General features: G+C 34.6%; 1 protein-coding gene across 7 annotated transcripts in view; it reads left to right on the plus strand.

The window, feature by feature from the left end:
• The window catches only part of KDM4C (lysine demethylase 4C), a 268,004-nt gene that overhangs the window by 19,314 nt on the left and 225,501 nt on the right, over window positions 1-23,189 (plus strand). For 6 of the 7 annotated variants that reach the window (XM_068666441.1, XM_068666442.1, XM_068666443.1 and 3 more), the window contains exons 3-6: window positions 523-698; window positions 3,196-3,310; window positions 10,969-11,162; window positions 21,157-21,206. In XM_068666441.1, the coding sequence (XP_068522542.1) occupies window positions 523-698; window positions 3,196-3,310; window positions 10,969-11,162; window positions 21,157-21,206 (535 nt within the window). Of the gene's footprint in view, window positions 1-522; window positions 699-3,195; window positions 3,311-10,968; window positions 11,163-21,156; window positions 21,207-23,189 lie in introns of those variants that run through there. The other variant, XM_068666444.1, reaches the window with a different exon arrangement.

Below are 23,189 nucleotides of genomic sequence, written 5' to 3' on the forward strand. Positions count from 1 at the left end.
TCCTACTGTAATAGAGTTGTACCCTGCAGTTTTATGTGAGTTACACAGACAACAGTTATCTGAAATAGCTGGAATTTTAAAAATTTTTCAGTAAAAAAAATGAAATTATTCATACCGTATACACCAAACAACTTTTGGGCAAAGGACTGTTAAGTGTGTATGAATCTATTTTTTTATACTGAGGATAACAATTTTGTATCAGAGCATGCAATCCTTGTGTATTATAAGGCCTTCTGTCTGTTAAAGTTATGTATGTGTATGTCTGCACAGCTTCACGATTAAGTTGCTGTGGATTAGTGAGTTGGTGCTTGTGAACTGAGGAAAGGAAGGTCATGCTATGGCTATTTTGAATTGCTTTTTGTATCATCTAGGAGCATTTACATGGTAACTTAGTTATGTGAAGCGTCGGTAAGCAGTAAGTTCATCATGTAGGCATATTTGACCATTGCTTTGGATTTTCCAGAATGTTTTGAATTGGTATGGCAACTGTTGACATTCATGTTTTTTTTTTTGAATTTTTAGGTCATCCCACCAAAAGAGTGGAAGCCAAGAAAACATTATGATGATATTGAAGATTTGGTAATTCCTGCTCCAATTCAGCAGATGGTCACTGGCCAGTCAGGGCTCTTCACACAGTATAACATTCAGAAAAAGCCAATGACAGTGAAGGAGTTCAAGCAGCTGGCCAACAGTGACAAGTATGTATATGGCAGCCCTTACTTAAAGTGAAAAAAGTTTATCTGTTCCTATAATGTGATTTCTTTGAGGAGTGATGTGCTGTTAGTGTTTTTTATTTATTTACTCACTTGATATTTTCCTGTCTTTTAAGTTGTGGAAGAATACCACAATATGAAGTTTCCATATTTCTGTTGTTGAAAGTGGCTTGCACTGTGGTAGCAAGAAGGCTGAAAAACCTGAGACATGATGTTTTCTTCTTGTTCTCTACCTGTTTTTCTGTCTGTTCCAACAAACACATATATTGGAAATAATGAAGGTCATACAGACACAGTTTTATTTTTAATACCTTTATTAATATGTAGTATTTACTTATTTGGCCTAGATACTGGAATCACGTAGCATTTAACTCTGAAAAAAAACAAACACCCCAAGGTATTTTTAAACTCACGTCAGATTTTTTTTTTTTTTTTTTTTTTTTTTTTACTAATGCAAGAGAATGCAGCTGCTCATAGTGAACCTCCATGTTGTGCTTATGGCAAAATGGCTATTAAGGAAGGAAAAAAGGGTGCCGTGAAGGGCTCAGCAGTATACTAAAAAGCTTCAAAGTGTTGGGCATTCCAAGAGGGAAGGTAAAAGAACAAATTCTTCCTCATTACTTCCTGTAACCTGATGGGAAGTGGTTTCTGTATGGTGACTCAGAGTCTTAGAGAGAAAATGTATTTGAACATAATGAATTAGAGAAAGCAATGTAACACTGGACTGGTTTGAAGGAAAGTTTCTCTTACAAGTTAATTTAAGAAATTAAAAGATATGGAGAGAAACCAAGATCAGGAAAAATGGGTGGATGAAGAGCTGTTAAAGAGGCTTCTCAGCAGATGTTCCATAATATCCATGCCTTTGTAAAAGTGCAAAACTGATCTCCGTTTTGAATTAAAGAAAGGATCAGTATGTTTTTTCCACATATTTCTTGTGAAAAACTGATGCTATCACATTTGGAGTTGTTTTACTGATAAGTAGGAATGCAAATGTGTTTTGTAGTTCTCCGAATTATTTATTCATTAACTGTTAGAGGAAAGAATGAAGTACAAAACCGCTGTAGTATGTGAAGAAAATTATTCCTATGTTATATATTCATATATATATGCATTTGATTAGCCTATGATAAAATGAGAAACACAAATTTCTTGAAATAGGTTTGGGAATGCATAATACCTGTGAAGACTTCTTATGTATCATGATGTTAGTTATGTTTATTTTGGTTCTTATCATGGAATATATTTTGGAAGCATATCTGATTTCAGTTTTCGTACTTGTTTTACTGAAAGCAGTTTATGACTACTTCATAATTAAAATTAAGAACATTTGGAAGGACCTGTATTACTAGCTGTGTGTCTTTTTCTGAATATTTTTAACTGCTCTTGAGAAAATGTCATATAACCTCTTATCTCCTAATACAGGCTATTTTTCTTAAACTGTTAAGCAGCCGGGAGACCCTATTCTCCTATAAAAAGACTTCTGTTCCTTAATAAAGAAAGCTTCTCTGTTATGGACAGCTGCTTTTCCTGAGAATTGTGATGCTATCCCTTTCTTTTAGGAAAGAGGGAAGAGCTATGAGCATCTGTATGAAAATAAACATTTTATTTAAAACAATTGTGTGTGCCCAGTCTAATGCATTGCATCTTTTATTTGTTTAGGCATTCTCAATTCACCACTTAACCAAGCTGCTTCTCCACTGTGTTTTCTGGGAAATATGGGCATACCTGCATTCTGTAATTGAGATACTTGTTAAGCTTAGTTCATGTATCCATTTCATTCAGATCCAGTCAGAAATACTGGCTGATTTCTGGAGCCATATCATGAGAAATGATTGCAACAGCAACTCTGTTGCTGAGAATACTTCAAGATGTGTTCTGTCAACTAGTTATATTTGCTTTCTTAAATATCTTGTTTTCATTGCATGAGAGAAGTTTTGGTAGCACTGTTTGAAATATTCCTTCTCTTAAAAGCTTTTCCCAGGGGAGGAGGAAGAGAGCAAAGTACTGTTTTTGTCTGGCACAGCTGCTGTTTGGATGAATTAGTACATCAGAATTATTTCAGGGGGACTTGTGCAGGCCCTGCCTCTGACTTTGGAGAGCTAGTATTGAGGCAGAAAAATAGCAAATACTTGTCAATTGTCAGAGAAGTGGCTCTTCCATATGTGTTTTTTGCAGAAGATAAACCAAAAGAAGGGTCTCAGCCTGAGGGCAATCAGGACATGTTCTGTTTAGCTGCTGGAGATTGAAGAAAATAACTGTGTGGGTAGGTGTGTAACTTCAATGACTGCAGCTGCCATGTAAGGAAGTTACATTCCGTGGTAAACTATGAAACGAGGAATTAGAGTAGTAGTCGCGCTCTTTAAGGGGATTTGAAATAATGATCTCTTAGAATTCAGCTTGTAGGATCAAAAAAGCATAGTCCATCGTGAAGGAGGTTGTTGAAAGACTATGCTGAACATTTGCCTTACCTCTTCTTCTGCAGATACTGCACCCCAAGACACATAGCTTATGAAGACCTGGAGCGTAAATACTGGAAGAACTTGACTTTTGTGGCACCAATTTATGGAGCAGATATCAATGGAAGCATTTATGATGAAGTATGCATAGCTTTTTATGAAGTTTCTCTTCTAGCCCCCTCTTAACGGGTAGTATACTTAGAGGATACATTCCTGTTTTGTGGCTGAGAATCTGTCTTGTTGGAATCTTTATGTTATTTACTTTAAAGACTCCAAGCAAGGTTGAAATTAACTGTACATCTGCAAAGACACTTCTATCCTTAGACAGTAGGATTTTGATATTCTTCCTGGTCATAAGACTGCCCTTTTGTCACTTGAAACTCTCCAGGGCTTTGAGATGCTTTCCTGTTAATATATTTATTAACATTTCAGTATGCATTCCATACAGTGTACCTGTGTGGAAATTTAGTAATATTTTAAGTAACTTTAAAATTAAAAGACAAAATACTAGATTTATTTAATTGAGGAAAAATGATAGCTGTACTTTCTACATGTTTGGAATGTCTCTGGTTTCTGTGAAATGAGCTTATGATTACTGTATACTTCTTAATTAAGATAGACAAGAAGGGAGCTTCATAAGGAAATGAGTTTTACTGGATACTTGTGAAGATCTCCATGGATAAAAAGGGACGTAACATGCATCTTACTACCAGAATTACAGAAGATCCATTGGTATCAAACTGGCTATATAAGCAGCAATAGGAACTAGATAAATAGGATTATTTAAGTAATGAGATGAATAGAGGAAACATTAGTGTTTCAAACAATGTTTGAAGTTTACAAAACACAGGATTAACTTTTATCCAGGGGAGCCTGTCTTCTGTAGAGTTCTTCAGTTCTGTCATGTCCTATGTAACTCCCCTTTCCAATCATTTAAAAAAAGGTGGAATTTCCCTGTGGCAGATGGTCTGAGGCCCTACTAATATTTCATATTTCTTCACAGAAGACAAATGACTGAAAGACTCTTTTGTCCAAAGATAAATGCAGTCAGTCAAGCTAGTTTAAGGCAATTTTTTTTTATTTTTTTATTTTTTTTTTTTACTTTTTAAAGACATATATAAGTAAATGTCAAGTGATCTTTTGTTTAGTGACAGCAGCAAGTCAAAATTTTATTGTGTGTCAAAGTAGCTGTATAAAAATGATTAAGAAAATTAACTCAAGATTCTGCTTTGGGGTGTTTCAGTGAAGAGCCACTTCAGTGCAGATGACAGTTTTTTTGTAGAGACCAAATTGGGGTACAGGAAAAGAGTGTTTATTTCAATAAATGCAAGCTTGCCTGTTTTTTTCCTTTCCTTCCTTCTTCCTTCCCTTCTTTTTGATGTTGACAGATAATGCATTTTGTGATAGCGTTTTACAGTTGTACACTTTTTGTTTTGATTGTGTTTTTTGGTACTTAATATCTTAAGGTTACTGTTGAATGAGGAACACGGCCAAAGAAAATAGAATACAGTAGTATTTGATTTTGAAGTGCTAACTGGTCAAGGAGAGAGTCTGAGTTTTCTTTCTCATGTAACTGCATTGTCATTCGATTAGGAGGCTGAGGTAGGGAGGTGAAAACCCTGACAGGTGAAGTGAGAAGTGCAGCATTCAGCAATCCTAACTCAAATGTTAGATGCCTAGGAAGAAGAGACAAAGAAAGCATAGAAGGTTACAGGAAGCGGGGGATAAAATAGCACTAGGTAGAATTAAAGCAAACAAAACCAAAGCAGAACAGCATTTTGGTTTTGAGTAAATAGGAATTATTTAAAAATAAAGGAGAAATGTTAGTGAAACATCAAAGAAAGGGTGAAAAGGCAGAACAATTAATGTGAAAGCTGTGTCAGGGTGTGTGCAGCCTGGTAAGGGTCTGGAGGAAAAGGAGGAATAACCCCTGGTATCAGTCTGTTGATGAGAGAATTGCAGATTCCAGATGGAAATATTTCTCATTTGTCAAAGTTATTTTTTGGCCACCAGATGGTGCACTTGGGCAACTAATATTTTTTTCATGTCTTGATGATAGTGCTAAGAAAGATATATTTTTTTTTCTTCCAGTTTTGAATTAGAAATTGTTTTTACATGTTCAATCATTTTCTTTCAGGATTGTCATTTTTTGGGGAGAAGGGATGAATGTAGTTAGCTAACATTTGGGGCAATGTACAGCAGAAAGAGGATGGCAGGGTTAATTTGGCATAATAGCCTATTCGTGCTAAACAAAAAGAAGTGCTTGCTATTTATAGAATGTGTTTTATAGAAAACAGTGTGCTATAGAAATTGCATTTAATACAGAATGATAAATATATATCAGAACTCTGGATAGAAAATACCAGGAGGTTAGTGAAAGTGGGATGTATAATTGGGCCTGCAAAACTAGGGAGAAATGCTGCTGTGCTGCCAAATCTTATTCTTCAGTTTAAAAGTTTACCACTTACACATTTTTTTTTTTCACATGGTGTTGTTCAATTTTGTATTGACAGATCTGTAACTGAAGCACAATGAGGCCTTATTTTTTCCATTTAGGTAATTTAAGAAATAATATTCTGATTTGTGGAATCCAGCATCTTACAAGCATTATGCTGCAGTTTATAGATTTTGTTTTGTTTGATTTTCTTAGATCAGAGGATGACAGATCCTGAACAGTTTGGAAGGGGTGAAATTATAAAACTTGTTATAATGAAGGAAAAAATAACAGCAATAAAGTTATAAATACCTGTTTTGAAAATTGACAACTATCTTCAATGATTCAAAATTCACACTTGAGATACATGGATTTTTCTAGTCTCTAGTTTATTTATAATGTATTTATGGTTATCTCCCAGTTTTGAACACATTAATTATTTATGAATAAAGAAACAACCTGAAAGAATGAGTGTTCTGTACACTCTATAGAAAATAAATTTAAGATAGTTGATTGCTTGTAATATTATTCTATGCTATAGACATTTTGATTGGTTTTAAATTTAATTATAGTGTTTTGTAGGAGAAAGGCAATGTGAATAACTCAAGAAAAATATTTGCACTAATTAGTAAGTTGTAAAGATCATTATTTCTGTTAAGCTTACAAACATTGTTAGATGTTCAAAGTTCTGTCTTTCTGTTGCTATAAGGTCATCTGTACTTGAGTGAAAATTAACATTTCTGACAGGGTTTATAAAGTCAATGATAAAGCACCAGTCTTACTAGCTCCAGTTGTTAAACTGATTCATGAATTGATTATGAACTGCTAACGGTTGTGGCTGGTTTGGAAGTTTAATTGAGAAGTGATATTTTTTTATTATGTTATTTCAAGAGAGCTCTCTTGCTTGACAGTTAGCCTGAATGTAATACCAAGTTGAGCCTGCCTAGGCTGTGAATGACTAAGCTGTGAAGCAGTGGCAAAAAGCTACTGTCCCTGTCATGGAGAAGAAAGAGGAGAGTTATTTTGTATTTCATATTGTGAATTTATTAACTCGTCTTGCAATTTTAACTGTGAATAAATCTGGAGAGTGATTCCTGTACTCTTTCTGTACGGTCTTTGACCTCAGGACATTTGCTTCCGTGCCACTCTCAGTTGTTTAAATCATACCGCTAATCACTGAAGCTGTGGATTTAGTTCTTTCCTTGTTGTATGAGATATTAGGAGCTGAAATTAACTTTTTGTTTCCTTTGGGTCTTTTCTCTAGAAAGTATTTTATTAGAAATTTTGCACGGATGGGTAGGGGAAGTTATATAAAACCCCTACAAAGACTGATCTAGCAATGAGGGAAAAAAAAACTGATTTCAAGACAGGTTCCAAAGAAAATTGACAGATCTGATGTTTTTAACAGATCATAAAACACATCTGAGTACTGTGCTGTGAAAGAAATCTGCTGTTCAGTAGAGAAAGCCAAGGTTTGGAAAAAGCATGTATAAACATTGGCATGCCTCTTTCTTACTGTTCTTTCAGCTCCTGTATGCAAGATAGAACTTCTTCCCTTCCCTTTTCCTTTCCTTAGTTTTATTCTTCCTGATGAGATATTACTTTCATGCTTGCCTTCTCCCATACCTAAGCTGTGGGGAGCACACCTGTTTAGTACTATAGAGTGACTGGTTCAGCTGATTTTGCAGATTAAAAGTTGATTTTTTTTTTTTTTTGGGTAAATGAAGTTGTAGGTGCATCTCTAACGTAACTAACGTATTTGAGATTTTATTGTCACTTGTAGGGGCTTTTAGTACTAGTTGTACAAGAGATGTATTGTTTGCCAGGTTAATATTGTAATTAATCCATGAGATAATCAAAGGAAAAATTAAACAGTGAAAAAGGATTGTGTTTATTAGCATATACATACACAGAAACCATGTTCATAGAAATAGAATTCCTAAGACTGCTGATTTGTATAAAGAAAGTGTGTAGAATGGTATTAAGTCAGTATCATAATTACTTTGAAAAGGGGAAATGAATATAATATAATTTTGCTTGGAGGCCTATTTTTATCTGCCAAAAGGTTGTCACTGTTTATTTAAAAAACAGTGAATTTCACTTTTTACCAGGGTACTGAAAGATGTATTTTTTTGTCTTTGAGAAAAGGAGGGGTCATCTCCTTACAAACTGTTTGGATATTTGTGAGAACTGCTTGTGAGGTGTCCCCTTTTATTTCCATATTCCATTACAAGCTATTTCAGATGCTGTTAAAAGCCATAAAAACTCTTGACAGTAATTTACAATAAGTTTGTGTCACATAAACAGTTTCCAAAGTTTGGATTAGTGGTCTCTTATATAAGCTGTTACCTGCTATATTTCTCTAAAGAATTGCAGTGTAAGTATAATGTGCTCCAGCAAGGATGTTTCAACCTTCTTTGTTGTAGTAAATAGAGAAAAATTTTATTGATTTTAGCTTTTTTTTTTTTCTGATGTGGGGTTCTGTGGTTACTGTTATCACAGATGTTCTTTAAAACTTTACCATGTGGGTATTAGAAATGTTCTCTACATTCTCCTTGAATTCGTTGTAAAATGATATCCAGATGTACACTAATAGCAGAATAAATATTTGAAACATTGAACAGATTTTTTTTTTTGTATTTTTAAGAAACTCCTAGGTATGCTTTTAGATTAAGGATTATGTGTACTGATGATCTAGTAATGGTTATTAGGAATATGTTGCTAAGGTAGACTTTAATTTTGAGAAGTATTGTTATGTGTTGACTTGTTAAACTACTTTTTTACAGGTCGTATGATGTTTTTAGTCAGCATTGAAATAGTAAAATCTGCAAACAGTTATGTAACTATTGCAAAAGTTTGAGTTAATATTTTGCTTTAAAATTCACATAAACATTTTACTTAGTTCTTTGGAGTACCAGAAAGAGGTATACCTGCGAGGTAAAGTAACATCTTTAATAGTAGTTTGTAGTAATTTGCAGTGATCTATGCATAAAGATAAAACTTTTTTTTTTTTTTTGAAGGTCCAGGTATGTAGAAAGAATTAAAATGAATCATTCTGATTTTAGAGTATAAGCCAGTTTGAGTGAACTTTCCTCATATGCTGAAGCTTCTATAGCTTGTCCAGAGTGGTTTTTAGGAAATGGAAATAGATTGTGTCTTGGTTATAGAGATTGTGGATTGTATATGCTTGGTATTTTGAAGCAACCTTCTTATCCATGGGAAGATTTGCTTTTGTTTCATGGACAAACCACTAGTAGTTTGGTGATTAGTTGTTACTAATAACAGGAATGAAAAAAAAAAGAGATGTGTTGGGGGGAAAAAAAGATAGATCATTCTTAATGTATTCTTTTAACTATCATTTAGTTCTTAGTAAGAGGAGAGTAAGATTTCAGGATGTTATGGCTGCTAAGAGCTTACATGGATTAAAAAAGGTGACTGGAAAAATGAATGGGTAAGTGGTAAAAAGCCTACTGGGTACTGTTAAGCAGAAGAATAACAACTCTGGTGAAACTTTCAGTCTGCATATTGCTGGAGGCTGGAAGGATGTTCTTTGCTTACACTGTTTCTTTTCTGCTTTTGGCCCCTGTCAAAAAGAGGATACTGCCTAGATTAACAGTTGATTTTTTTTTTTATTTTTTTTTTAATCTGGTATTTATTACTGTGTTCTAACATTGTATGTCTGTGCCTCCATAGCTAAGTGTTCTTATTTTGCCATGTTATTTTGTTTCTCTAAACTAACTGCACAATTGGTGAACAAAGATAAATTTTATTTTAAAAATCAAATATGTAAAGTAATTTGAAGAATAATTAGTTAAAATTGTTCCATCACATTAGCTTTGTACTTCACAGCTCTAATACCTTGCTGATGACCGAGTTCTAGATTTGAAGGGTGCAAATTTTACTGGCATCTACTACTCGGATACATATTTGTGTTTAATTTTATTCTTTGATACTGCTTATCATAAATACATTTATATGTATTTTTTCAAGTCCTTTATGTCACATGAGTGCATCAAAGCTAAAGCATTCATTAAAAATACATACATAAATAAATTTGCTCTCTAGAATGAACTCATTCAATAAATGCAGCTCCTTTGTAAAATTCCCAGATGCCTTACGGGTAGCTTTTCGTAAGTGAAATAGTCATTGCAGGCAGTCAAAAGTGGTTGCTTAAAGAGATGGTTGAACTTAGTACAGAAGTTGCTATCTTTTATATAAACTCGGGTTGCTGAACACATAACATGCTTCATTATTTCTTGCTCAAAAAGCGAGAAAGCGAAAACTGAGAATATTGAATGTTGATTCTTTCTCGCTCTAACTTGCTTTCTTCGTCACCTGCACAACTGTTGAATGTCAACATGTTTCTTAGTCTTATTCATCTGCATCAGAACTGCAGTCTACCGTCAAATTATTTTCCAAATTTGAGTAAGATAGTCAGAACTGTGCAGGGTATCGGTGAATAGAGTTGGAGAGCTGGTGATACTTAAGAGCATGTTTTGGTGCTGTCTTTCTGACCAATAAACAAACTTGCCTGAATTGAGTTCATAATAGTTTTCATTGTATTTCACGTTTTCCTGGCTACTTGAGCTACTTTTTAATGTCTTCATTGGAGGTGCTAGCAACTGCTGTTATAGGGAAGTCTAAACTCTTTCTCTTCGGTTTTGTGGTTTTGATCTTGGTTGCACTGACTTCTACGTACTGCATTACCTGAAATTAGAATTGCTCTTTGTGAATCTGGAGTACACAAAAACTACATTAATGGTTTTTAATATGCAAATTTTATGGGCAAAAAATGGAAGGACAACTGCTGAAATCCCATGAAATCGGTAGATTTATTCTGTGGTGCTCTATTGTGCATTATATCATTATGTTTAGAAATTGCTCTGAAGTCATAGTTTTAGTTTTTACGTTGTTCAGAGAAATGGTAAACTTGCACAGGAAGATGACATTATAAAAACATTTTAAATAATATTTAGTATTATTTTTGTAAGAAGCAAGGAGCATAGACATGCGCAGTGAAACTTAGTGACATCTAGCTATCTACTTACCAGAGATCCTTGTTTATGGCTATTATTTCTGTTCTGTGTGGTATTTTGATCCATTTCATTTGACGTATTTAATATTAAGCTGATAAGTAACTCCCTGTTGTCTGCTTCAAACATCCGATTTAATACCTGATCTAAATTCTACTAAAGTCAAGAATTTTTTTGTGTGAAAATTTCATCTGTCTGTTGAAGTGCCTACAAATTTGTGTTAATCTACAATCTTTTGAAGGACTAGATCAGGCATGTGTCTTTTGAGTAAAACTATTATATAAAATTGCATTATTTTATTTATTAATACAGTTGTTATTTATCTTTTTCAGGGTATTGAGGAATGGAATATTGCCCACCTTAATACAATATTGGATGTTGTAGGAGAAGAATGTGGAATTTCTATTGAGGGTGTGAATACGCCATATCTGTATTTTGGCATGTGGAAAACAACATTTGCATGGCACACCGAAGACATGGATCTCTACAGTATTAATTATCTACATTTCGGGGAGCCAAAGTCATGGCAAGTTCAACTTTTTATTAAGTATCATTTGTCTATTTGTTCAGCTGAGTAAACCAAACAGTTGGGGTACAGTTGCTTTGCAGTGATGAGCTTTACTCAAAAGCCAAAATAACATTCTCAGCTGAAAAAGCAATGAAATACGTGAGGTCTGTGATATAAAGAACATCGCAGTAATGTATTATATTTTGAAGGAAAACGCTAGTAAGTATATAGGGCTTATTTCAGTTCAACAGAAAAATATTGTAATGATTCAATTTGAGAAGCTTAATTAGAGTTGGCAACTCCAAGACTATTTGAGAGAACTCTTGTAAGGCCTCTTTGAAATCAGTTTCTGTGGTTCAATTTACGTAGACACGTGACTTGTCCTTTGGGAATACTTACAGGTTTTTCTATTAAACATGCATTTAATTGTTTTTTTTTTTTTTTTTTTTTGCATCAGGGTTGCTTTCTCTACTGTTAATGGGTCTAGTAGCAGAGGAGATTCAGCATTGAAGTTACTTTCTATATTGGAAGCTTCTGCTATCCTTTCCACATCATAATAGATTTTTAATTGAACAGCCTTTTGCTTTGTTGTCTCTCCATCAGTCAGATACTGCACGTGTAGGTAGTGGTACACGTATCTATTAAAGCATGTGAGAGAAATGTCTTCCTACAAATAGTAAGTTTTTTTTTTTTCTCTGCTCAAAATACCTGTACAAAGAACATAAATTCATTAGAAAGGTACACAGAAGATGCACTCTGCTCAACTGGATTCTGTCAGTTTCTAATCATCCAAACTAGACGGAAAATTTTGTAGCTGGTATTTCCTTATGATGTTATTTGTTGCTTTCATATCGTTAAAAAAAACACTACGTATTTAAACTGTAAATTAGAAAATATTGCCATTCTGATCACAGTACAGAAGGTGCTAAATTGGTCAGCTGCTGGTTGTTAGGCCACTTCTGCATCTTTATCTGCTTTTCTTGTACAGTGGGTCTCTTGTGTTTAGACAGAGTAGGTAAACAACACATATTGGAGTAATGCGCGTCTGTGTTTTGCGTTGCTTAATTATATATATATTCGTGTTGGAAATTGCTATTTTGATAGATTTGGGCATACTAAGTCTTCCCAGCCAGAAGAATTATAGCTGTGTTAAGAATGGGTGAAAAGATGGGTAATTCCGGTATGTTCTAAGATGAAAAGACAACTTTTACTAAATCAGTATGATTGCATAAAAAATTGTTTTAGGTTCTTCAGAACTATAAAAGTACTATTTACAGAAAACCTTATTGCACATTGTAAAATTCCAAGTAGTTGGGACCTTCTGCTACATCTTAAAGTATATAAACTCATTAGGAACTAAGAAAACTTTGCTGTCTTAAACTAGTTTGAAGAAAGTGTGAGTTGAAAATACGGTAACTGCTTTTCTAGTTTACAGATACTTGTTTAATACTTCTGAAGAAATAGTGGTAGATACTAACTTCCTTTTCTGAACCAAATTGGCTCATATTATTACAAAATGTAGCACCAAAAAAAAAGTTGAGTGAAAACTTTAGATTTAATCAGTTAAAGATTTATTTATTGTGGTATGGGTGTTGGGGGGTTTACTGGAGGAATGGCACAATAGTTCATGCTAATGCTGCATCAGCAAAATGTGCCATTTGTTAACATGATATTTTACTTCAAAACGTGGAGGAGGAGTTGTAGGTTAGGATACAGATAGCAAAGATCTTGAATGTTCTTTTAAAATCTAAGCTGAGTTGACAAGTGCTTCCTTAGTGAAACCAAATACCCTGGCATGTATGGTAGTAACACATGGTTTTAACTTTACTAGTTATACATGTAGTTCTTCAAGACAGCCGCGGTGGTCTTACGGAGAACTGACAAATATTTTATTATGAAGCATGGTAAGTAGTGTGTTTTCTCCGAATTGTGAGAATAGACCCAGTTCCACCTGAAAGCCCAGATGAGAATGTGCAGGCAGTGGCTAAATCTGACTTTGGTGATGTCTGTGGATTTGGAGCTTTCTCCAATAGTTAGGTGTAGATAAAATTTCATTTCTTCGTATTCTCTGTGCACTTTCACCACCAAGAGGTATGCAAGTTAATAGGTTTATGTTATTCATACTGATTACTCCATTGATTGCCTCATCTGAAACAAGAAAATATGTCAGATAACTTTTCAAAATCACGATTATGGTTGTTTTCGTGTCTATGTATGTATATAGTTTTGCAACTCATATGCTTGCTTTACAAATTACTTTTTGCTTGCAAAAAGGTGTCAAGGACAGAAAATAATTGGAGAAGAAAGGACTTAATGAAATCTATAGGCCTTGAAATGGAACAGTATAAGGGGAAAAGAGAGGTCTAGTGAGAGGTCTTAGTGATTTTTACATTCATACATAGCTTTGAATTTCTTTTAGCTTTATGAAAATGTTGAGGTTGTTAAATTATTAATAACTTTAAATGGTTTGCAGTGCAAAAAAGCATCTGTTTTGGTTTAACTTCACGGGCTGTTTCACCTTATCACTGTTGTGGGCAAATAAAATTTTATTCGGTGTCTTTTTTTTCTTCCTTCTGTTGTGGACATCAGAGGGATACAAGTCAAGTGTGGAAGTCAGTGTATGACTGACAGTTTATAGAATTTTGTGCTGATCCATGCAGTATGGACTCACAGGAAATGTTTTGCTAGCTAACCCGATATATATATATTTTTTTGACAAATATAGGCCTTATTTTCTGTTCTTTGAAACTAGGGGCTTGTCATCTTGTAGCCATTGTTCTCAGAGGCTATTACAACCTTCCTTTTCTATCTTGAGAATGATAAGGGTTCCTTGGAAAAAAGAGAAACAACTGATATTTCAGAGATCTTTGTGTTCTTGTCTATAGTACCATTTAGCTCCACTGCTTTTTGATGCATGAAAGTAAAATTCACTTTCTGTGAAAACAGGCTAAATTAAAAATGTGTGACTCATTGTACCAGAATATCCTTGCTTGTCATACAGTGCCAGCTGTGCAATTCATAGAACAAGTACAGGTATTTGTGAGTTTTGACATTCTTTGCAGCCAATAAAGACAAACTGTCCTTTTTCCTCTTTCTAACACAGTTTCCCCGGGTGAGGACTTAAATTTTAATTTATGTCTTGAACATATCCTTAAGCCAGGATTTTCATGGTGGAACAAAGCTGGAGATAGAAGCTTCTTCTAGAAACAGAGTATATGTTGATGGATGCAGAATGCTTAAGGTTTTAATAGTTCTTGCGTGTCAGACTGAAAACTTGAAGTTCTGCAGCAATACAGCTTAAAACTGCATGTTGGCTTCTGATTTTTTTATTTTTAAATGCAATTTAAGTGTATATTGGTCATAACCAATGTAGCCATGCTATTTTGCTTAATTAAAGACAGAATAGATGGTTATGTATCTTGGATATGTATATACATCGAGTGTATACAGGAAATGAAAGAAAAACTGGAAGGTTTAATTCTGATAAAGACAGAAGATAGCATCACTGTATTTGTTTTTAGCTACAGTAGTAGATTATGCAGGATGTTTTTTAATATAATATGTTAAATTTTGCTTCAGGAAGTGCAGTTATGTGTAACATGAATGAAGTGTAGTGTAACATTACACTTCATTTTTTTGAATAAATATTCTCATATTGCTGTCTTAAAAACAAGGCATTTTTAACTGAATGTAACAGGGAAACTGGAATGCTAAATAATTGCTTGGATTCAATTAATATTTAGAAAGTAATAATGATTTACGATAGAATATTAACAATCAACATTCGTAATGTAATGACATTTTAATTGCATATAATTGCATTTATTTAATTTTATTAACATAGTTTAGGTGATTTACAACTACTGTGGTGTTACAGAAATTCAGATTGCTCTGTAGCATGTTTTCTGGCTGCTTGAAGACTTTTCTCAGAGTCCAAGAAAACTTTTCAGACAGTTGAATAACAAAACAGACAATTACTTCTTCCCTGATCATATAGAGATATTGGTCTTAAAAATGTGTAAATATTTGCTACATTACTGTTGAAAGACTTAGTAGCTTTGAGCTGGAAGTGTTTTGTTTCAATCCCATCTTTGTACGAATGCTAGGGAGCTTCAAATGTGACAATTCTCTTGTCTTTTTTTCCTGAATTTACACAAGTTACAGTTGATCAATTTGCCCAATTTTATGATGACGTGCTGCCTTGGTGTAGCAGCACCTCATCTACCACGCTACATGGTTGATTCCGAGGAAAAAAAACATGAATCAAGTACTAGGATTGCTTAAATAGTGTGTTTGTTATTATAAATTGAGAAGAAACTGCAGCTGAATAGGGTGTCTGATCTATGAAAACCTGGAGCTGGCTTAGCAAGGAGTCCTGAAGTAATGAGCTGTGATACCACGCTTAACTTCTTGTCTGCTCATCCCAGAAAGCAGCTCAGAACTCTGAATTCAGTGCTTAGGCTCTGTGTACTGTGAGTGGGTGGAACTAGGTGCTTCCTAACAGAGTACACATGGTGAAGAAGTTGAGTGGGAAATAGACCAGTCTAGCCAGTAGGCAAGTCTACAAAGAGGGGGGGAATATTAGAAATTTTGTGGCTTAATCCACTAAGAACTGCATGAATGAGGATTTGAAAATATCTTCCTTAAGTTTTCCTAAGTCATCACTGGTGATGTAGGTGAATTGCTCACTTCTTTGAAGAAAATAAATAGATTTAGTCTCCCTATGTAAATTGGATTTACTGATTGCAACCAAAAATCCAACAAAAAGTAAGAATGTTATTTCAATTCTTTTTTTATTTTCCAGTTGCATATCAACCCTGTATCTCCCAAGACTATCCCTTAATAGTTAGGTTAAGGAAATTCATTCTGTACTGTCCCATGTCACACGTTACGTGGGAGCAAAGGAGGAACATGGAATAGGGAAGATGTCTTTGTATAGATGAGGAATCTTGGATTCTAATGTGTTCTGCTAGAAAGTTTGATTTCCATTAGCTGGTCACTAGGTAAAAATGTAAGTGCTAAGACCAGGGAATCAAGACTTCCTGTGAATTTGAATTTATTGTATTTTTTTAAGCCATCAACTGGGGGGAGAGCAAAAAAAAAAAAAAATATTTCTCCCTCCAAACCAGTGGTTCTTTTGAACGTGTTTCAGACTGCTGTGTATATTGTGGAGATATTAGTACTCTTTTACAAGGCATCAGGATGATGTATATGTTTCAGAAATGTTATTTTCATATGTTAATGTCACAAACTGGCACAGCAGCATTATTACAGATAGGCAATCCCAAATTGTATAGAATGTTGTTTCCTGTGTTTTTTGTGGTGTTTTTTTTTTTTTAAACCCTGGAGTTGCACTAATATAGTGACATTTCTAATCAAAATTTGTTCTGGCATTTTTTTCAGTCTCATTTTAATATCAGTACAGAAACGTAGCCATTTTAATTTCCTTTTTAGATAACCAAGAGCTCTGAGCAGGTTTCTTTCTTTTTTTTTTTTTTTTTTTTTCTTATTCTGACCTAAGCTCATTATCAGGAGAAACAAATGGTTATACTGTGACCAGGAGAGCAAAAAGAACATGAAAGTAATGGAAAAAAAACCTATGAAATTATTGATAGGTAATGCACAGTATATAATGTACAGTAAATCATGCTCTAGCATTATTTAAAAATATTTGTAGTCCATTCATTTAAATGAGTTTGAGTTTTCAATAAGTGCTTGTTATGTAGTATAATTATTTTCTGTTGTCTGATGTTTTTGCTACAGTCTGTCAAATGGAAATTTGAAAAAGTGAATAATGCTGTGGAGATACTAGTTTGTCTTGTGTTTTCTGAAATGTCTATTAGTTATTTCTTCTGAAGTATGTAATTTTCATCTGTGTTTTCCTTTGAGTTAATCCATTTCACAAGTGATCCACATGCTTGTCATTCTTATCTTCCAAGTGAGTTATGCTAAAGATTTCATTTCTGACGTAGAAGAAAATTAAAGAAAAGGAAGCACTTCTTTTTTTTACATCATTATATGGATGTGTCTCTGTGCAACATCCACACATTGTTAATAAAACTGAACTTGAGTAAAATCCGTATTTTTTTCCTGCACTGATTTTATTTTTCTTTGACATGCAGGGTGAAACTGTTGTGTTTTACTGTAATGAAGTAGCTCTCCATTACTACAGGGAGAGAAAAAATAAATTCACTCTCATCTAACAGAAGATATGAAGGAAACAGTTCCTTAAAGGTTTTTTACATTTTGCATCTGAGTATAAAGCAAATATTAACCGAAGTTATTACTGTGCATTGCTATTTTCAGCCCTGCTTGCAGAATGTTGTTTGTTCATATCACAGTCAACTATCTTAACAACCGTATTTCCCAAGTTAAAGATAGGACTGAGTGATCATGGGTACTAGGCTATTGCCTGTTATTGTCTACCCTGGGGATCTGAGGTTTATAGGACAGGGAGCTTACATTGCCACTGTTCATATATAAACAGTGGATTAATCTTCCATAAGATTGAGTTTTTATTAAAAAAAAAAAAAAAGAAAAAGAAAAAAAATGAAGTTACTAGCTTTAAAGTACACTAAGAAATTTTGTATAAGCATTTAGTCTTGAAAACATAATAGAAATTATATCCGTGTCCTGCGTATATGTTTCAGAAACACAAATTGTTGACTTAGATTTAATAATTGTTAGTTATCTTGTTGGCAATACCCTTTAATTGCTGAATTAGTATGTATTTGAGATCTCTTCTGAACAAGCAACAAACAGTGACTCCTCAACTTTAATCTGTCTCTTCAACATTTTTAACAAATATGTCCTCCTGAGCTAATAAGATTAAAGTTTAGTTAGCACTAACAGAAATAACATTATTTCTTTCCATTTATCTGCTTCTTTGTATCCAAAAAGTTTCTCTTTGCCTCATAGTGATAAAGCATTTAAAATCCATTACATGTACTTCTGAAGAGGACAGGACTTGACCTTAAGATATGAGGAGTCAGACAAACATTAGTGGCTGTTTGGAAATGTAGCTAAGTAGAGGCTGGGCACAAGAGGAGGGAAAATATTTTTCTGAAAGCTTTTAACGCTGCAGGTGTAGAGAAGAGATCAGTAACGGAAAGAGTGCACGGTGTTTTCTGTGAGAGTTTCTATACTTTTTCAGCCTCTTCTTCTCCACGTGTATTTCTTTCCCCTAGTACTCAGTGATCTTTGGAGAGAGGAGGGTATGCTGGAAAAGTGAAATGCCATTATTAAGAGCTGATTTGAAGCTGCAGTGTAAGTCTGTAACACTTAACCCGGTGAGATGCTGTAGAACGTGTTTCAGTTCAGCTTGACAGTGGTTCTTACCTCTGTGCTGAAAGTGATGGAGTGTTCTGCAATATGAGAGAGTGTGTTGAAGGTGTTACATGACCTGGCTAAGGATGCTGAGAGGGATGTTTTTTTCACTGACAATGATCTGAGACAGAGCTTGGGAGTATTTTGTTCAATGTTCTGTGCAGTAGATGAAGCATCCAGTTAGATTTATGTCACCATACTTTGACTGATATCCAAGGCAGGTTCATATGTTTAATAAGTCTCAGTTTTCTAATAAATAGTATTTGGAACCAAGGAAAGTCATTACTCGAGCATGCCTGGAGAGTGAAACTGAGGCTTCCAATGATACTATGAAGGCAATCTCCTTTTCCTCATCCTCTAACTGTGAGAAGAGGGAAAGTAGCAACAGTGGGAAGAAATGAAGGATCAAGGAGTAGATGCTACCATGTTACCCCAAAAAAGACAGTGTTAAAAAACAGTAGCTTGTGTTGAATCACAGAATTATTTGGGTTGGAAGGGACCTTAAGGATCACCCAGTTCCAACCCCTTGCCATGGGCAGGGACACCTCCCACCAGACCAGGTTGCCCAAAGCCCCATCCAGCCTGGCCTTGAACACCTCCAGGGATGGGGCATCCACAGCTTCTCTGGGCAGCCTGTGCCAGTGCCTCACCACCCTCAGAGTAAAGAATTTCTTCTGAATATCTTATCTAAGTTTACCTTCTTCTAGTTTTAAACAACTCCTCTTAGTCCTATTGCTACAGCTTTTGATCAAGAGTCACTCCCCACCTTTCCTGTAGGTACTGGAAAGCCGCTTTCCCTGGAGCCTTCTCTTCTCCAGGCTGAACAACCCCAGCTCCCTCAGTCTGTCTTCATAGGAGAGGTGCTCCAGCCCCTTGGTCATTCTTCTGGCTCTCTGGACTCATTCTAGTATGTCCATGGTTGCCTTCTTAATGAATTATTGATTGATAATTTTAGATTCATTAAACAAATAGGTGTAGTCCAGTTAAGTCAAATGCCCTGTTTTATCATTTCAAGTGCCTTGTTGAGACCTCAGTTGTCAAGCTTTGTCTTTTTAGACTATTTATGAGTACTTAAATTTACAGGTACAAACAAACATGTAGCTCTCTATTACCACAAAAATTCAGTAAATCGTACTTTTGGAAGAACAATATACAAGAATAGTTACAGTCCAATTAGAGACATAAGAAGTAAAGAAAAGTCTCTGTATTTATTTATTTATTTATTTTTAAGACATAAACACTATCTGTTCTGGTTTTAGTTGTGTATTTAATGACATACAATAGAATATGTAATGCTATACATAGCTATTTGTCTCCACTGGTGTGTGAAAGATACAAACGTACTTTTAGATTATTATGTATACACTGGTGCATGTGTTTTAAGCAGTGGAGAACAGACATAAATAGGTTGGAAGTATAAATGGAGGTAAACAATCAATTCTGTGAAGACAAGGAAATTCTGATTAAAACTGCAAGCAGTGAGCAGAGTCAAGTTGAAAGTTTCTTTAATAGCATTTGGAGTGGGTTGTCAGTAGGCATGGGCTTTGTTACACTTGTTCTATTTAAAGCACTGACTTTGGAAAAGTCTTGCTTCCGTGCAGCAGTTTAAGTTGAGATAGTGTAAAATAGTGTGTGTGTGGAGGTGAAAAGGAGAGCTTAAGATATGGGGTTGTTGTGCAAAGTGAGTCACTTGTTTCTTCTTAGTTGACAGGGAAGATCAATGAAATAGGTGTTCACAATATAGTAAAAGAAAAAAGCTGCATGTTCATTTTGAAAATGCAGGTTTGGACTATGCTAAATATGCATTTTCTCCTTTTCTGAACCGTATTTTTTTTACAAGGAAGAATCAATCTGAAGTTGTTGCAACATTAAACTGGAATGAAAGCTGTTAAAGTCAGAAATAAAGCGTAATGCACAGATATACGTGTAGTATATCTATTAAGTGCAGTAAATGTGTGAAATGTGTAAAGCATTTGTGTTTGCTCAGATTCTTCTTGTTTTATGTTCTTACTCATTTGTTGCAAATAGCTTATGGAATCTTCTAAAAATAGTTTATTGTTAGAACAGAGTGTTTCCAATCTGTACAATTTCTGAATTTAAAGAGCATATATTTGTTAGAATTAAAAAAATAATTTAATTGTAATGTTTTACAAAGACAAGTAACCTCTTACTCCTTACCATTGGCAGTAAGACAAAATTGTGATGTCTAATGCTCATATTTTTTCTGTTGAACTCTTGTGTCTTGTGAAGCACAGTAAAAATCAGAGACTAAACCTGTATGAATTAGGTTTATTCTGTTACGTGGTTTTGTTTCATTTAGAAAATGTATCTTTTTAACTGGCCTGTTACAATCATGAAACATTGTCAATATACATGATTTTAAATAATGAATATAAAATTTCTGAACTGAATTATCGAACTACAATTCAATATACAATATGCAGTTCAATATACAGTTCGTATTAAATATGAACTGTATTATGATATTAAAGCTATAAATATGCTAAAATATTTTCTCTAGGGTAACTTAATCTTTATTTTTTTCTTAGAAAATAGTATATTTTTCCTACATAATTTTTCATTTTTAATCTTCTTGTTTTCTATGTTTTAGGGGTACTTACTGTATGTGAAATAATTTTTAGTTTAGTAATCATGTCTTTAAACATTTTCTTCATCTGAATTTTAGGTATGCTATTCCTCCAGAACATGGGAAGCGACTTGAAAGACTAGCTCAAGGTAATATTTTCAGTATTTCTGTATGTAGGATGTTTGAAGGACAAACCTCCAGCAAAATGACAAACATTTTTCTCTACTAACTTGCAGTGTTTTATTACTTCTAAATATTGTGTGACTTTTATCTGTCAGTAGTAAGTTTACAAACCAGGAACACTTTTTAGTACTCTGAGGAATTTTAAAGAAACAAAGCCTTTTTCTTAGTATTTTATTTTGTACTGGCATTTTTAGGTTGGTTAAGTTTATGAAAATGAGACTTGGTATTTTGCCCTTTTTATTCATTAGATTTTCATTGCCAGTATCTTTGCCTCCTTCTGTGCCCTTGCTTTCTTTCCCTTGTCATAGCTTTTCATAAAGAACTTTTGAATTTGTAGCTGATCTTAGCCAAATTTGATTCAAAGAAATGTCAAAGATAGTTGAGTGTCCAGAAGGTTCATGAAAGTTAATGACAGGGTAGAGGACGGAAACCTAGTTAGTACCTCTGGGAAAGAGGAGTCAGACAAAATGTACCAACTCTAAATCTTATTTGGTAGCAGCCAGTGAACAGGCATAATAAGGTACTTTAGCCAAAGCACTTACTGGCTTTTGCCCTCCAGAGGTGTGAGGAGCATCTTTTGAGAAGGAGCAGAAGATACTATTGTGGGGATGAGATCTAAGGATGAGGCTAATTTAAAGGAAAATTCTTCTTGCACATAAGCTAAATAAAGCTACAGCTCTCCTTTTGTTTCTTGATTTAGAGTGCCTATCTATAAATGCAGAAATAATTAGGCATATTTCTTGGTCAGACAGCTTATGTTTTACAGCCTGCTATCAATGATATTATGTAAGGAACACCATTGAAAGCTGGTAACTGGATATTGACTGCTGGGGTTTAACTGGGCACACAGCTGTTTGCTCACTCCCAGCAAGTGGGAAGGGGGAGAGAATCAGAAGAAGGTAAAAACTTGTGGGCTGAGGTAAAGACAATTTAAGAGGACAGAAAAAGAATGAAAAATAATAAAAATAAATAAACTGTTGTATATATATAAAACAAGTGATGCACAGTGCAATTGCTGACCACCTGCTGATCAATGCTCAGCCAGTCTCCAAGCAGCCCCTCCCAGCCAACCCCCCGGTGTTACTGTTCAGGGTGGTATGACATGGTACAGACTGTCCCTCTGGCCACTTTGGGTTAGTTGTCCTGGTTCTGTCCCCTCCCTGCTTCTTGTGCACCCCTAGCAGGGCAGTGCAAGAAGCTGAGGAGTCCTTGACTTAGTGCAAGCACTGCTCTGCAGCAACTAAAACATCAATGTGTTAATCAGCATTATTTTTCTCATAAAACACAGCACGATTACTGGCCACCATGAAGCAAATTACCTCTGCCTCAGCTGAAACCAGGGCACAGGGCCATCATCTGGAAATGTTTCTAATTTTCTTTTTGTATCTGTTTATGTGCATATATATGCTTGATGTTTAAACTAGTCACTGCGATCACTAATATGATATGAATGTGTCACTGAGATGTGAAAGTGAAGATGTGAGCTCACACTCATAAAATAAAAAACAAAAAAGACAAACACATCAAAAAGATAGATTTCAATCTGGATAATTACTTATACTGTTCCTAAATTTTCCCTTTTTTTTTTTAGTTGAGAAAATTGCCACTTTTCTACTTTCTCCATCCTTCTCTATGACTTTAAAAGCACAGAACTCTTCATATGCATACCTTGAGGCTATTATTTTCACTGATAAGCAAATTGATGCATGTGATAGACAGGGCAAGTGACATGGACTTATGCTAAGATAGGTTAATAGATATTTGTAAGATTTATAGGAAATGAGCTGGGAGTAAAAGGATAGAGATATGGAGAAGGTTCAGAGAGAGACAGCGGAGGGACAGTGGTGAAAACTTTATATAAAGGACTGTTAACGTTATTTATAAGTTTTTATTCTGGAGAAGAATAAAATGGAAACAGGTATGATAAAGACCTGTGGTGATTGGCATGG

The sequence above is a fragment of the Anas acuta genome, chromosome Z, assembly GCF_963932015.1.
Source record: "Anas acuta chromosome Z, bAnaAcu1.1, whole genome shotgun sequence".
Classification (NCBI taxonomy): domain Eukaryota; kingdom Metazoa; phylum Chordata; class Aves; order Anseriformes; family Anatidae; genus Anas; species Anas acuta.